The sequence below is a fragment of the Gopherus flavomarginatus genome, chromosome 1, assembly GCF_025201925.1.
Source record: "Gopherus flavomarginatus isolate rGopFla2 chromosome 1, rGopFla2.mat.asm, whole genome shotgun sequence".
NCBI classification, from domain to species: Eukaryota; Metazoa; Chordata; order Testudines; family Testudinidae; genus Gopherus; species Gopherus flavomarginatus.
Genome location: NC_066617.1, coordinates 232400673 through 232417644, shown reverse-complemented (window position 1 = coordinate 232417644; position 16972 = coordinate 232400673). Strand labels below are relative to the sequence as shown.

At 41.5% G+C, this 16972-nt stretch overlaps 1 protein-coding gene across 7 annotated transcripts in view; it reads left to right on the top strand.

Annotated features, from left to right (window-relative positions):
- The window catches only part of GLRA2 (glycine receptor alpha 2), a 166529-nt gene that overhangs the window by 38482 nt on the left and 111075 nt on the right, over window positions 1-16972 (top strand). For all 7 annotated transcript variants that reach the window (XM_050964230.1, XM_050964221.1, XM_050964210.1 and 4 more), the window contains one exon: window positions 4043-4266. In XM_050964230.1, the coding sequence (XP_050820187.1) occupies window positions 4043-4266 (224 nt within the window). The remainder of the gene's footprint in view (window positions 1-4042; window positions 4267-16972) is intronic.

Here is a 16972-nt window from a genome sequence, read left to right as displayed (position 1 = left end):
CATGGGTTGAGACCTGTAATCTTCAAAGAATTTTTGACTATCAACTAATAAATAATAATAACAATAACATTAACAATAATTAATAATCAACCCTCTTTTGTGAAAAAGTGTGTGTGGTTACCCCACTTGATAGTGGGGAACCGAGGTAAACAAGTTAAATGACTTGCCCAGGGCCAGATGGGATTAGAACTTGGAGTCTTTGTTTCCAAGTCCTGTGTTCAGACCTCATTTCTCTGTGAGACCAGCAAATGCAATTAGATAAAATTTATGAATCGGTTCTTCAGCTGGTGTAAATCAGCCCTCTGTGAGTGGCTTAATAGCTTCCACCCATTCCTGCCTTCAGGAATTTACCAAATAACTCATGTGCTGTCCGATATGCCAAATTGTGATATCATTCTCGGAAAAGACTGCTTTCCAGGATGATATTCATAGCTTCAGCAAAAAAACATAATCTCAGAGAAATACAAAATTTTAGACAAGATACTGTATCATTGTACTTAACCTACGGTCCTCCTAGCATTCCGCACCCTCCTGGTCACCCTGTTGCAAAGAGGCAGCAGAGAAAGAAATCTAGGACTACCTTTTAAAGTTTGTGTTTCATTTTAATTTTTACCAAGATGGGAAGCAAAAATAATTAGAGAAAAAGAGGGGCTATAATAATGCTATTCTGCTTCTCACAAAAATGTGCTGAGAAAGAATATTTCCAAATATACCAGAATGATCTATCTGAATATTATCCTTCCAGCTGTGTCAGTGAAGGATCATTTAAGGCTGTTGGTATTTAAATTCAGCTTTGGTATAATATATATCATCCTATACTAACTCTTCTAACAAAAAGTACTTGGCAATTCATTCCTTCTAATCTAAATTAGTGTGTACTGCATCTGATGAAAGCATATTTCTTTTATAGGTTTTTAGGAAATTTAAGATTTAAATGAACAATTATAGAAGTGTCCTGGAAATAAAAAATCCCTTTGCTTTCATTTAACTTCAGTATGTGTCCTACTTCAGAGAAATTAAAAGCCACTCACATAGTTGAATATATTAACTTTATGTCCTAAGCAATCTCCCCTCTTCCCTGCCAGCACTTCTGCTCTTTCCTGTAGTAATTTTGTTCGAGTATTTTCATATCTTTGTAGTGGAAATTGTCCCATATACATTTACAAGATAATTACTGTATTTCTAAAGCCGAGAAAATGAGTAAAGGAGACGCCTAGAGTATGTCTTGGTATGTGACACAAAGGTACTTCGGCAATTTAGAACTCAAAATATGTGTTTAATCATAAACCATATGAAACTCCATAGCACAGAAAAAAATGGCCTTTGAAAAATATATACAGGCTTGTCTTTGAAGAATTCTATCAGTGCCTCTACTGATTGACTTTCCTTGAGCTCAGCTCCCCAATATCAACCCCTTATTACTCTCTGACACTCATGTTTGGCTCATATCCACACAGGCAAAATTAAAAAAAAACATGCTCCCAATGAAATCCCGAAACATTATCCTATGGTTTCAGGAGCTTCATCAGTCGCTATACTTGGAGCTGTTTGAAATGTTTTGTCAGTTCAGCAACACACTTTTCATCATGGCCCTCATGAATGAACAGTGGGAAACTCAAATTTGGAGGGGCTTATTCATCAGAGTTTGCATATTTACCTAATAACTTACTGCATCACTAATCATAAGGAGAATATTATCTTACTTTTCAGTGATGATACATTCTTTAGATTGTGCACTTCAGTGGCCTAAGTAAACAAATGTCAACTCATACATTTTCCAAGTCAGAAGCATATTGCTGCCATTTTCATATATGTTAGCTACTGCAGAATAAATCCTAAATGAAGAATTTTTGCGCAGAAGATGGAATTATTTCTAGTCTCTTTCACTAACAGATTTCTTCTTTCAGATAATATCATAAGTTTTAACATGCTTAAATATTTCTGAAACTAAAATATTCAAGATGAATGGCATGTGGATTTCTGATAAACTATTCTCAGGGCAGTTAAATGTAGGGGGGTTGATGTCAGTTAAATATATAACTACAGCAACAAAGCGAGTGATGCCAGGCCTGTATTTGTTAAGCATGGAACCTCTGTAGGAATGATACACTCAGAATATATGTAACTGTCTTTCTTATCAACTTAAATGAGCTTTGGATCAGTACCTACATGCTGTTATAACATTCCCTCTTAATGGCCAGTTTTGCCACAGTACTGATGTTAGCTCTAAATGAACCACTTAATAATTTCTGTCTTCCCAGTTGTAACTAAAAGGCTATTGGGCAGGAGAATGCAATTAGCATAAAGATAAGTAGAAAAGATGTGGAGGAGTAGGAAATTAGAGACCACACAGAGAAAAACATACAATAGGTACACAAAGGTTATGAACAGGAGCTAAGATGTAGATAGGAGAAATTATATCACATAATTAGCTCCTATGGAATTAGAATAATAGAATATTAGGGTTGGAAGAGACCTCAGGAGGTCATCTAGTCCAACCCCCTGCTCAAAGCAGGACCAACACCAACTAAATCATCCCAGCCAGGGCTTTGTCAAGCATGACCTTAAAAACCTCTAAGGAAGGAGATTTCACCACCTCCCTAGGTAACCCATTCCAGTGCTTCACCACCCTCCGAGTGAAATAGTTTTTCCTAATATCCAACCTAAACCTCCCACACTGGGACTTGAGACCATTGCTTCTTGTTGTATCATCTGCCACCATTGAGAACAGCCAAGCTTCATCCTCTTTGGAACCCCCCTTCAGGTAGTTGAAGGTTGCTATCAAATCCCCCACATTCTTCTCTTCTGCCAACTAAATAAGCCCAGTTCCCTCAGCCTCTCCTTGTGAGTCATGTGCCTCAGCCCCCTAATCATTTTTGTTGCCCTCCGCTGGACTCTTTCCAATTTGTCCACATCCTTTCTGTAGTGGGGGACCCAAAACTGGACACAATACTCCAGATGTGGCCTCACCAGTGCCGAATAGAGGGGAATAATCACTTCCCTTGATCTGCTGGCAATGTACCTACTAATGCAGCCCAATATGCTGTTAGTCTTCTTGGCAACAAAGGCACACTGTTGACTCATATCCAGCTTCTCATCCATTGTAATCCCCAGGTCCTTTTCTGCAGAACTGCAGCATAGCCAGTCAGTCCCCAGCCTGTAGCAATGCATGGGATTCTTCTTTCCTAAGTGCAGGACTCTGCACTTGTCCTTGTTGAACCTTATCAGATTTCTTTTGGCCCAATCCTCCAATTTGTCTAGTTCACTCTGGACCCTATCCCTACCCTCCAGCGTATCTACCTCTCCCCCCAGCTTAGTGTCATCCACGAACTTGCTGAGGATGCAACCCATCCCATCATCCAGATCATTAATGAAGCTGTTGAAGAAAACTGGCTCCAGGACAGATCCCTGGGGTACACTGCTTGATACCGGCTGCCAACAAGACATCGAGTCATGGATCACTACTGTTGATCAACAGTTTAGCCAGCTTTCTATCTACCTTATAGTCCATTCATCCACACCATATTACTTTAACTTGCTAGCAAGAATATTGTGGAAGACCTTATCAAAAGCTTTTACTACCTATCTCCTGGAGTACTGGAATCTGTTGATTTACAGATTGTGAATGATTGAGTTAAGTTACTCTTTGGATTATTTTCATACCTTTTTATTTTACATTGTGATTACTGAAAACTGTACAGCTAGTAATACTTCGATATTTCTGAGCTTCATGTTAATCCACAGTATTGCATAGGGGGTTGTAGTTAATATTATGGCTGTAGGTGATATTATCTTCATCAGCTGAAAAGGGACTAGCATTTTTGATTTGGAAAATGTACCTGTTGCACTAGTTTGGTGCAGTATGCCACTTGCACTGCCTTATTTTTAAATAATAGCTCTCTCATTCAAAGGGAAGAGTAATATGTACATTTATTATATCATTTGTACTGCACTGAACCTAAAATCATTGTGAGCATCGGGAAAGTTAAACTGAACTCTCACCTTGGCAAGAGACTGACTTTTGTGCATGGCGTTTCCGTAGGACTACAGAGTAAACATCTTTTTGAGACAGCAGTGGAACGACTCACGCCTGGCTTACAGTGAATACCCCGATGACTCCTTGGATTTGGATCCATCTATGTTGGACTCTATTTGGAAGCCTGATTTATTCTTTGCCAATGAGAAAGGTGCAAACTTCCATGATGTTACAACGGACAACAAGTTGCTGAGGATTTCTAAGACTGGGAAAGTGCTATACAGTATCAGGTAAACCCGCTTTTTTGCTTCTTAAGTCCCCTTGCTTCCATGTCTTTCTTGCCATGGCCACACTCATAGAATTTACATCTTTAAGTTTTGTTGCCCCTTGTGTACACTCTAATGAGACACATGCTCAGCAGAGTAGAAGGAAAATCTGTCTTTGTGGTGAACTTTTACTCTTCACAAATTGGAATATAAATGGCACAGCAGTATCTCCTAGCTATGCTGAAAAATGAAGGGGTCTAGTGCCCTATTGATGTGCATCAGTAATTCCCATTAGCATCAGTTGGTATTATTCTCCTACTAGGAGGAGAAAATCAACCTTTCAATCCTTTGTGGGGTGAATTTTAAAAGTAAAGGGGAAATCTTATTTTAAATGGCTGGAGAGCATCTTAAGTAAGGTCATTCCTGCCATGTAATAACTTGGCATGCAATAAATATGAAAATCACCCAGGTTATCTGCTGGCCTTTGCATGCATTTAAAAATCAGTGGAATTGCTTTTCATTTTTGATCCGAAGTGCGATGTAGTATATGTCGTGCTGACTAAGTTTAGGATGAGTTAATAAATGCTATTTGACACAACATAACTTGATGTGCCCTTATGAAATGGGACACATGCAGGGAATCAGAATGCTGGAGAGGTAAAAAAAGTATTACTTAAGAATCGGCTGTAGCAAATAATCTACAGCACTCATTTTATTTGATTAATTGCTTAACGCTTGTAATGGGATCTGAAGATGTAAAACACTCTAAATGCTATTACAATTATTATAGAAATTAATCATAATTTCATTTTTGATCCGAAGTGCAATTCTTTTTTTGCAGTGCTCGGTTTATATAATGCTTACATTCTTTCAGGTGTTTAACTAGTTGCTTGATGAGCTGTTTCCTCTTTGCGGACCTGAACAACATTCTTATTAGCTATAATAGGAGCTATTTATGTGTCAGAGCTGCAGGAGAGAGAGATATTTCACAGTGTGGATATTTCTGACAGCATTCTGAAGCTTATGGAAGCACAGATTTTTAATAACTGATTATTATTGTTCTGTGTAATGAGAAAGTAGATTTGCTGTGGACAAAAAATTATGCCTACTCAATTTGCTTTATTCCCATGGAAATTCTGCAATAGGAACACCACAATATGTGGATGGGTTGGTAGGTAATGTAACTGTTCAGTCGGCAGAATTTGAAATCGGCATATCTTAACAGTGGGAGAAAAATAACAGTATGCCAGGGTGAAAACAGAACTCATAGAGTGATATACAATACATTAAACATTCTGTCATGTACGAATACCTCTTATTTAATCTCAAGAAAGAAACGAATGCTTCTGTTCATTTGAGTGACATCAGACATCATCTTACTGGAGGCAACAATGCAGTTGGGTGCCATTCTGAGCACAGATGGATAATTTTCCTGACATTTGTCCATGCTGCAAAAGTAATATTTCAAGCTGTCATATCATATTTGTATAATTCACAAACCTAAATGAAAGTTAATTTGAAATAGAGTAAACACTGGTAATATTTTGTGCTAAGGAAAAGTGTATTGTTTCTCATCTGCATTGCACAGTATTAGCATATATTGTACCTGGTGCTTCTACAACACAGCAGCATGAAATTTACACATTAATAACATTTATAGTGAGCAGAACCAAAGTTTGAAGGGTAATTGAGAGTTACTAATTAGAAATAATTTTAAAAATAATTCCATAACTCAATTGATTTTAGTGATGTTACACTGGAATAAAATGGAAGTAATGCAATGGTTAGTTAGTCCCATTGCATTAGGATGTTATAGTTGTAATTGCTACACCATTTTCACTACCATAATCATAGTACTTAGCACTTGCATAATAATAATATGTAACATTTACTTGACTTTGAGTGTTCAGAGCACTTACAAATATGACTGACAAGTTACATCTCAGGCTGCTTTATCATATATTTGTAGATGTCATAAAATTATGATAAAGTTAATCTGAACTAAACATAAACCATACTTTCTCTAAAATAAAAGTGTAATGATCTCCAATATGCACTAAATAAGAAGCTAGGCAGTTCTATTGTGACTGGCCTCCCAATCTACTGCACTGGTAACATCATAAACGTATTTAGGGATGCTGCGAGATGCTCCACCACAGAGACAGTCAGCTTGTTTTGTTTTGTGCTCTGAGGGGCAACTCCTGCCCTTTGTTCTGCAGGCATGGAAGGTCCTCTGACAGTTACAGTCAGTAGTTACAATAAAGTCACATTCACAGAACAACTTCACCATAAACAGAGGTGCACTATAACTAGGATTGTAATCTTTCGCATTGTGAATGCATTTCACTAATTGAGACTTTCATTCACTGTCCCTACAAATGGAGTTTCACTATACCAAAGTTCACTGTGTATATTTTAGATAATAAAAATAAACTGAAAAGCAAAAACTAGTCAAAATAAAAATATAAATCAACAAAATGTAAACCCCTAAAGCTGTGTGGTCATACCTTTCTAAAGCTCTAATCCTGCAATGAGCTCCATGTGGGTGGATCTCTGAGTAGAGGCCCATCCTCCTACAGCTCACTGCAGCATCTGGGCCAACGCAATATGACATTGTTGAAAATCCTGTCTTCTGTTCCTATGGCCTGTTTCCCACAGTACATTTTGTTATATTTTGCATTTGCTTTTTGTGTCATGCTCTGTATAGATTTTAAGTACTTAGGGATGTGGATCATGTCTTCTCTAGCACACGTTGGGCATTACAAACCATGGGTGCCGACTCCATGGGTGCTTCAGCCCTGGAGCACCCATGGAAAAAAAAAGGGAGTGTTCAGCACCCACCAGCAGCCCTGCTGACCAGCTCCTCCACTCCGCCCCCTAGCACCTCCTGCCTGTCACAATCAGCTATTCAAAAGCATGCAGGAGGTGCTGGAGGTAGAGGGAGGAAAGGTGAGCAGAAAGAGATGAGGAGAGGTGAGGTGGGGGTGGGAAGCGGCAGGCGGTGGGGGCCTAGGGGAAGAGGTGAAGTGGGGGCCTGGTCTGGGGCGGAGTGGGAGTTGAATACCACTCCGTCAACTTAGAAAGATGGCACCTCTGCTACAGACAGTAGATAATAAGGAATAATAGTATTATATGACAAAAGGGTTAAAAGAGCTAATAGAATCCCTGAACGTAGGTCTGTTTAGAAACCTTAAAAAGGCCATCAGCACAGTTCTGACTACTCAGCTAGCTCAAACTATTAGTAACAGCCAGCTAGTGTGGGCTTATTTTACCTGGGTGAGAGGAGATTGAAGACCTTTGCTTAAATAAATGGGTTTCCTTGCTGTACTAGCCGCCTCCTTTGTCATTTTCATGTTATCAAGTGATTTCAGCCATGTCGACTTAATGCAGAATGTGATGCACATAATCTAGGATCTAAGAGATTGGGTGAAGTCTTCTCCATCCAGAGTAAATCATCAAGCAGACCATCACACTTTAAAAATATGAGAAGATATTTGAGTTTTCTGAGTTATTTAGTAAAGGGCTATTTGGAATTGTCTTGGAAAGAACTGTAGGGGAAGAGATTTGTTTTAATTAGTTACAATTCTTTCTCCTCTATCCTCCTAGCTCCAGTTATAAGATACCATTGAGGAGCTGGCCAGGAAACTACTCAAAATATTTCAAAATAGCGGCATCCATCTTCAGATTAGCTATCTGTTTTGTTTGTTTGTCTTCACTATGTGGATGTGATGTAACTATTTAGGCTATTGCTTCTTTATGGTCTCATGCCCTGACCTTGATCCAACTGTAAAGTGTTATTATGGAGAAGGGCAGAGAATCTAATAGGGAAATGATGTCAGTGTAGGGGGTGTAAAAAGGAATAATGCTGCTGAAACGCTGTGGCATGGAGAGGAATCAGACTCGTTGATTCCTTTCTATTTATGCAACAGAACCCTACTTCTGTACCTTCCATACTGTAAAAAATATCTGCTATTGCTAGCTGCAACATTCAAAAGCCATCACTGGCTTGCCCATCCAAAAGAGCTGCTCTATATTCGTACAAATGGCAATCCATCTGGAATACAAGCCCAGGTGCCAGTTGCTTTATCTAGTGCACATCAGGAGATCACAATTCAAATCACAATCTATTCTCATTCCACAACTTCTTTCTTTGTACTGCCTCTTCTTTCCTGTTTGTTCTTTTTCGCTTTCATACCATGGCAATTCTGCTCTGGCTCCATCCCCAGCACATGGTTTTGGCTATATTATGACCAGGGCCGGCTCCAAGTTTTTTGCCACTCCAAGCAAAAATTTTTTCCCACACCCTCACAGTCCCACCCCAACTCTGCCCCTTCCCCACCCCATTCCAACCCCTTCCCCAAATCCCTGGCCCCGCCTCCTTCCCCGGGCACGCCGCATTTCCCCTCCAACACCTCCCTCCCAGACTTGACTGGAAGGGAGGGGGGAGAAGCGGAGTGGCAGCGCACTCGGGGGAGGAGGAGGAGGTGAGCTGGGGGGGAGCGGTTCCTCTCCCCCCACCAGGGTTACTTCCTGTGGCTCTCTCCGTGCCCACACTGCCGCAGCTCACCTCTGCTCCGCCTGCTCCCCTGAGCGTGCTGCCACTGCTCCACTTTTTCCCCCTCCCTCCGAGGCTTTCTGCAAAACAGCTGATTCGCGTGGGAAACCTGAGAGGGAGGGGGGAGAAGTGGAGCGGCAGTGCGCTCGGGGGAGCAGGTGGCAGTGGAGCAGAAGTGACCTGATGGGGGGGAAAGAGTGGTTCCTCTACCCCCTCCCCCACAGGTTACTTCTTGTGGCCCTCCCCATGGCCCCCACCGCCACAGCTCACCTCCGTTCAGGGCCAGCTCCCAGCTTTCTGCACCCCAAGCAAAAAAAAAAACCAAAAACAAGGAAGCGGAGTGCTGCCCCTTGGAAAGCGCCGCCCCAAGCACGTGCTTGGAGCACTGGTACCTAGAGCCAGCCCTGATTATGACTAAGCTTGGCAGAATTCAGTTTTAAATAACTTCAATGGAAAATATCACTATTTTAAGAATTTTTTAATTTTATTTATTCAAATGTTCACTAGTTGAGCAACATTACTGGGATTAAGCATTTTTAATCAATTTTAAATTTTCAGTTCTGGGCACTTATGGGGGACAGACAATAATTATTCTTTTATAGTAAAAGCTGAGATTCAAAAAGTTAATGCTTTAAATCTGTTAAAACACTAATTATCAAAATCAGGTCAAAATATACATAATAAATAGCCTTAAATCAAACTCTAATAATTTATCCAGCAGCATTTTCGCTCCTTTGCCTATCTGTAAATGTCTGTTATAGATGGAAATATTTTTTCATCACTTTGTGTGTGTACAGTGAAATCAACATTTACCCATAATCTTTCCAAGCCTAATTGTGAATAATAAAGATTACAACATACAGGATACTTAGTGCCAAAAGCAGTCTCTAGCCTTGTAGTATTTTGGATTTCCTACTACAACGTGGGCAAGTCAGTGCTAGAGGAAATGCAGTGGCCACAATGAATGAAGCTGCAATCATTTAACAATCTCCTTTGTACCTGTGTCCTTTGTCCTATATGAAGGAAATACACAACAGCTAAAAAGCTGGTAGACTCAAAATTTGTCCTTGGGAGAGAGAAGGCAATATCAGTCAGATTATAAAATCCATTACTCTGGTGGTGAACTTTACTTTAAATATTATTTTTTCAATAGACACTATTAGAAGCATACCCAGACCCTTTGTCTGCAGCTGCATTTCCTTCGGCAGTGGAACTGGTGTCATCTACTGTGCCAAAGGTTCTGAGTGCAGGAAGGAGGTTCAAGGGACTAGAGCCTGAGTGGCTCAGAACAAAGTCAGAGGCTGCACTGCGACATAGTTCCTTCTGTTCCTGCATGTCCCTGTTGGGGGGGTGTGTGTGTGTGTGTGTGAATGGTGGTCATGAGCAGCATTCACAGGGCATTACTTCAGCACTGGGTTGAAATAACCTCTGAGAGCTCTTTAGTTTGTCCACTATAGAAGCTGGTAGTGCAGCAGTCAGCTGGTTTAGGTATACACTTTCCAAGAATGTCTTGGGATCAGATGCTTAGCTGGTGTAAAATGGTGCAGCTCCATTTACTTTAATGGAGCTATGTCAGTTTATACCAGTTAAGAATTTGGCATGTGGTACATAAACCATAATGTCCAGTCCAACAGAACGTACTATGTGAAAAGTCTAGTGTGCTGTAGAGAATATTCCACAGATCTAAAATAAGGTATGAATCTCTGTGCTTACATTTGATTACTTTATAAAATAAATTGATCTAATGTTAGGATTTAAGAGGATTTTGACTTCACTAGCAGCATTGTCTTGTCAAGGGAGATTAACAGAGAGTGGGAGGAGAGAGGCCATTATTATGACTAACACCACTGTTTGCTATACAAGAAGCAGTGAATGTTGTGAACACTCCTTTCTGATCTCAGTGGTTATACCAAATCCTACCATGACAATATTGTCCAGGTGGCATTTTCCCTTGGAAGCCAAGCTTTGATAGCATAGGCTCCCATTTCCTCTGGGGAAATTTCAGGTGCTTTTTATCTGGCACAAGAAAAATAATTCCGTTCTCCTTAGGCAAAATTGTATACAAATTCAGTGTTCTATGCAATGACTTTTAAAAACATAAAGCTCTCCATATGGGCTTGAAGTAACTTTCTGAATTAATGAAAGTACACTCTGAGAATAACAAAGTGCAGAAATGCTCATTGAAGTAGAGCACACTTAAAATGCTTTTTATCATTTTGATAGCTAGCGTACCTATCGTAGAGAGATTATTTGCACATAATATGACTCACGCTAAAACCAACAGGTATTTTTAAATATACCCAAAACTACAGCGACAAGGTGAATCCCTGAGCTGTAACTGATTCATACATGAATCTAGCAATTTTGCCAGATTCATCTCCACATAAACCTGATTACAAAAATTAACACTGGTTTCAAATACAGTAAAACCTGCCTTAGAGACCCCTCTGAAGAGAGAGACCACCTGTCATAAGCGACTATTAGCAGAAGCCCTGGAATGCCGTCTGTCTCTGGTGTGCAAACCTTTGAAGAGTGACCACCTCTTACAAGTGACCAGTTTTGCCAACTCCCAGGAATGATCACTCTTGGCAGGTTTTACTGTACAAAAACTGGGATGTCAGTCACTTTCATAACGAAAGAAACTGGTGTCCTCCTGCTACAATCTGATGTCCACAAAGACTCTTCCCACCCATCCTTGCTCTCTTCTTCTTCTTCTTCTTTCCTTTTTGATTCCTTTTATTAAGCTACCTTAGTTTCTTTCCTGATATTTGCCTTGAAACAATTTCCCGCTTTTCTTTTGCTTGTTGATGGTCCCTCTCATCACCCTCTATGGACTCCTTTATTCTCACTCCCCTGTTCTACAGTGTCCAGATCTATATGGAGGATGTGAATAAATTTGTCATATTCCTAACTTTCTATTGGCCCTGACTACTTGGTTTGATTATGTTAAAGACTAGTATGAGTGTTTGTTATGCAGGCAGCACAGCTGTTGTCAAAACCCCATAGACAGTTTTGCTTGAAGAAATATTAGTTTTTTAATAACACCGTTGGTTGCTCTTCTCTGATCATAAGACTGTTAAAGCGAATTAAGGATCCTGACATTAGTAACTACCTAGCAAAGCCCAGTTTTATACTCTACACACACACACACACACACTGTTTCATTGCTTCAATCAAAACTAGTGTCATTTTAATAAAAAATTATTTTCTTTGGCATATCGTGTGAATAATTTGTACACATAGAGTTGTTCTTGACTGAAAATATTAAAAATTATTGGCCGATGATTAGTTATGGAAATATGTGCTAATAGGATATTGCTGACTGCTTGCAGGCCAAGATACACATCTCTGTACATGAGTTTCTAACAGGCCATGGTTAAGTCTGTACTGAATTGTCAGTGACCCGTGGCTACATCTACCACATGAAATGATCTCCCTATAAACACAGAAGAAGCGAGATGAAATGTAAAAGGGTGCAGCCGTGAGGCTGATTCTAAATGAGGATCAAAAAATCCTGTCCCTGTATCATGCATGCTTTCAGAAGTAACTGACTGTCTTCTGCCAGTTGTATTTAAATATATTGCTAAGGACAGAGGAGTCATGGTGCCAGAAGGAAAACAACACCAGACCAAATAAACAGTGGTGTAGAGTAAATATCCAGGTCCTGAAAACTTAAATATAACTAGGATAAGAAATGACATAAGAAAAATCAGATATGGCAATTTATTTTTCTTGGAGAAGAAATAGGTGGGTTACATTATTTTAACTATCAAATGAAATCATACTCAAATTTAATTTCATGGCATTGCTTGAGTGATAATTGGAATCTCATTATATTCATTGGCAAGGCGTATCAACAGACAGTAACTGCATTACAATGAAAAATGAGATGGAAAATAATTTTTCACCATTAATGCAAAACCTACCACACCATTCCAGTCCAGTCACCGGTTTGTTAAGCAATACGTGAACCAAAATGAAGTCCCGTAAACCACTAAGAAAGACTAGACAGAACATCCTGAGAGACTGAAGTATAGGACGCTTCAGTCTGTATTTCATATTTTGCCACAATAGAGGATGTTCTATATTTCCATAAGCCTCAGTTTTTGTTCCATCTCCACATCTCAGAAATGAAGTTACATGAAAAAAAAGATAAAAAAATAACTGGTGTGACAGACTGACCATATCTTGAACAAACCTTATGGAATTAAGATAACCTTGTTTGAATTAGGGTTAATACCTTTGGGGTATATTGTATTGAAAATGCAATTGTGTATGTGTTGCTGTGGCATTGTATGTACCTTCTCTAGTAAGAAGTGGGGATGCTACTAAACTTCTTTGTTATCAGCTTGTGAAGCAGTCCGTCTCTGATAGATATCCACATATTATTTCAAACTGGATTCTCCAGAGAACAACAGACAAAGACATTTTTTTTGGAAAAATAACCTGGTTTTAGTTGTACTCAGGCCCTTCTTCCTGATTCAGCAAACAGATAGGACCCTGCTCATGGAGGGCCCAAATCCTTAGGTTGGAAGGACTGGGCCTGTCCATGTTGGGGTTCCTGGTAAATTTATTGGTATTTGTATAGGTTTTTATTGTTTTTCATGTTTTCTCTGTAGTGCTTCTCCCTTGAGAATAAAGTAGGCTTACATAGGAAGTGCTGTGTGATAACTTATATCTGCAGCAATCCCTCTGTTATCAGTCTCTGAAGAGAAAGTGCACAGGTCTGTTTAGGCAGACTGTGCCGGGAAATACACTGTGAAGGCAGGGAACTGTGGAGCCTGGACATACTCTGCTCAGAAAGGAGTGAGATGTGGGTCTTCACCCAAGAGAGGCAGCAGCTGGGGAGCTGGAAGCCTGAGGGTGGGTGCCCTCACTCCACCACTGAGGGGAAATACAGGTGCAGTTGCCTTGGACTGTGGCCAGGTCCACACTACAGCGTTAAATCGCTTTAAACAGCATTAAATCGATTTAACGCTGTACCCGTCCACACTACAAGGCAATTAAAATCGATTTTAAGGGGTCTTAAAATCGATATCTGTACTCCAGCTAAATGAAAGGAGTAACCCTAAAATCGATTTTACAAAATCGATTTAGGGCTAGTGTGGACGGAAATCGAAGTTAATGGCCTCCGGGAGGTATCCTACAGTGCACCAGTGGCCGCTCTGGACAAGTAAAGGAACTCTACTGCACTGGCCAGGTACACAGGAAAAGCCCCGGGAACTTTTGAATTGCATTTCCTGTTTGGCCAGCATGGAACTCTCAGTAGCACAGGTAACAATGCAGTCTCCTGAGAATAGGAAAAGAGCTCCAGCGTGGAACACACAGGAGTTATTGGATCTGATCGCTGTATGGGGAGAAGATTCTGTGCTATCAGAACTGCGTTCCAGTAGACGAAATGAGAAAACTTTTGAAAAAATTTCTAATGCCATGAGGCAGAAAGGCCATAGCAGGGACTCGGTGCAGTGCAGAGTTAAAGTGAAGGAGCTCAGACAAGCGTACCAGAAAACCAAAGCAGCAAATGGCAGATCCGGATCTGGGCCAAAAACATGCTGCTTCTACGCGGAGCTGCATGCAATTTTAGGTGGCTGCGCCACGACAAGCCCCCCCTTGTCTGTGGATTCAGAGGTGGGGGTAATAATCTCAGCCATTGCTGATGATTCTGCGGACAGCGAAGATGAGGAGGAGGAAGAGGAGGACGAGATGGCAGAGACCACACAGCACTCCATTCTCCCCAACAGCCAGGAGCTTTTTCTCACCCAGACAGAATTACCCTCCCAGCCCTCCCAAGCCACTTGCCCAGACAATGAAGCCATGGAAACGACCTCTGGTGAGTGTACTTTTTAAAATAAAAAACATAGTTTAAAAGCAAGCGTTTTTTAATGATTGATTTGCCATGAGGGCTTGCATGCATTAGCTGGCATTAAAGTTACTGGAAAAGTCTGTTAACATGTCTGGGGATGGAGCGGAAATCCTCCAGGGACATCTCTATGAAGCACTCCTGTAGGTACTCCAAAAGCCTTTTCAGAAGGTTTCTGGGCAGGGCAGCCTTATTCCGTCCACCATGGTACGAAACTTTACCACGCCATGCCTGGAGCACGTAATCGGGTATCATTGCATGACAAAGCCTAGCTGCGTATGGTCCCGGGGATTGCTGGCATTCAAGAAGCATGATTTCTTTTTCTCTGTCTGTAATCCTCAGGAGAGTGATATCGTTCATGGTCACCTGGTAAAAAGTAATGTAGTTTATTAAGGGGACAGAGATGACCATTCCTTCATTGCTGCTTTCCTGCGCCTTTAAAAAAATCCTTCCCTTGCAGTTAGCCATGGGGAGGGGGGGGAGGTAAAATGCAGCCCATTCCTACGGGGAGGTGTCTCTAATGGCGCTGACCTTTTTAGCATTTGGGCAGCAGGAATTTTCGCTGCTAATTGCCAAGGGATAGAGGGGGGAAGGGGGAGGTGGTAAGGTTTCAGTGACCTGCCATTACAGCAGACATGCAGAGTCGGGGGGGGGGGGAGAAACCATTCACAATTTTCCTCTAGTGCTTAACCTTTCTGATGGCATAAGAAAAGAAGCAAAAAATGTGCTTTTTAGCAGTTTGGCTGCCAAGCATGAATGTTACTTGGTAATAGCCAGTGGTACGGGGGAAAGGAAGAGGTTGTACGGTTAACTGCCATTAGATGTATGCCTTACCATGTCCGCCTGCAAGCTGATTTGTAATCCCCGGACCTGCGTCTGTGTTGCTCTCTGACACCACAGCCGCAAGCACTAAATACTAAAAGAAGCCAAAGGCGACCTTGTAGTGAAGTGACATGTGCTACGTACGGTGAATAGTATAGTTCACTGTGAAAGAGTATAACCATTGTTCTGTGAAATGTATCTCTTATGATCCTTCTATCACTCTTTTCCCCCACTCATGCAGCTGCACATTTTTCAAGCCTCCCTACCCCAGTCCGATGGATAGGTCAGATAAGGAGAATAAGGAAGAAGAGGACACGGGAGGAGATGTTCACAGAAATAATGGCAGTAACCCGCAGTGAAAGAGCTCGTCTGGGAGAGTGGAAAGACGTGGTCACAAAGTACAGGAACGCTGCCAGTGAACGTGAGGACAGGAGGGACCAACGTGAGGACAGGAGGGACGCTCGAGATGAGAGGTGGCGGCAGGAAGATCAGCGGTGGCGGGATGGAACGCTGGAGCTGCTGCGCGACCAAACTGACATCCTCCGAAGTCTGGTGGAAGAGCTGCGGGGACACAGAGTGCCACTTCAGCCCATGTTTAATCTCCCTCAGTACTCACCATGTCCCACATCTTCCACACCCAGACGTTAAGAACGCATGGGGGAAGGCTTTCTGCACCTGCCCACTCCACCCCCGTGGACAGTCCAACCAAAAGGCTGTCATTACATTGAAATGCCCTTAATGGCCTTTTTCTTCCCTCCTATACTCCTCCCAAACCACTCCCGGGGTACCTTTTTATTTCTCTTACTCTTCTTATAATGACATGCTATTCAAAGACAGTGGGAGGGTGGGTTGGTTACAGGGAATGACTTTATTTCCATAAGCAAGCTGTTATGGAAGGGTGGAGGGTAGCTTGCTTGCAGCAGGAGTCAATACATGGGGGGGAGGTTCATGAAGGGGAAAGAAACACAGCAGTCACACGGTACCCTGCCCATGATGAAACTCATTTTCAAGGCTTCCTTAATTGCCTTTTTCTTCCCTCCCTCCCATCCTCCTCCAAAACCTCTACTTGTGTATTTTTAATTACATGCTTTTTAAAGCAAGAGGGAGGGTGGGTTGCTTACAGGGACTGACTTTTAATAAAGAATACAAGGTTTTTAAAAGATAGTAACTTTATTTCCATAAGCAAGCTGTTAGGGAAGGGTGCAGGGTAGGTTGCTTGCAGCAGGAGTCAATACATGGGGGGGAGGAGGTTCATGAAGGGGAAAGAAACACAGCAGTCACACCGTACCCTGGTCCATGATGAAACTCGTTTTCAAGGCTTCTCTGATGCGCACCGCTTCGTGGTGTGATCTTCTAATTGCCCTGGTGTCTGGCTGCGCATAATCAGCAGCCAGGTGATTTGCCTCAGCCTCCCACCCCGCCATAAAGGTCTCCCCCTTACTCTCACAGAGATTGTGGAGCACACAGCAAGCAGCAATAACAAAGGGGACACT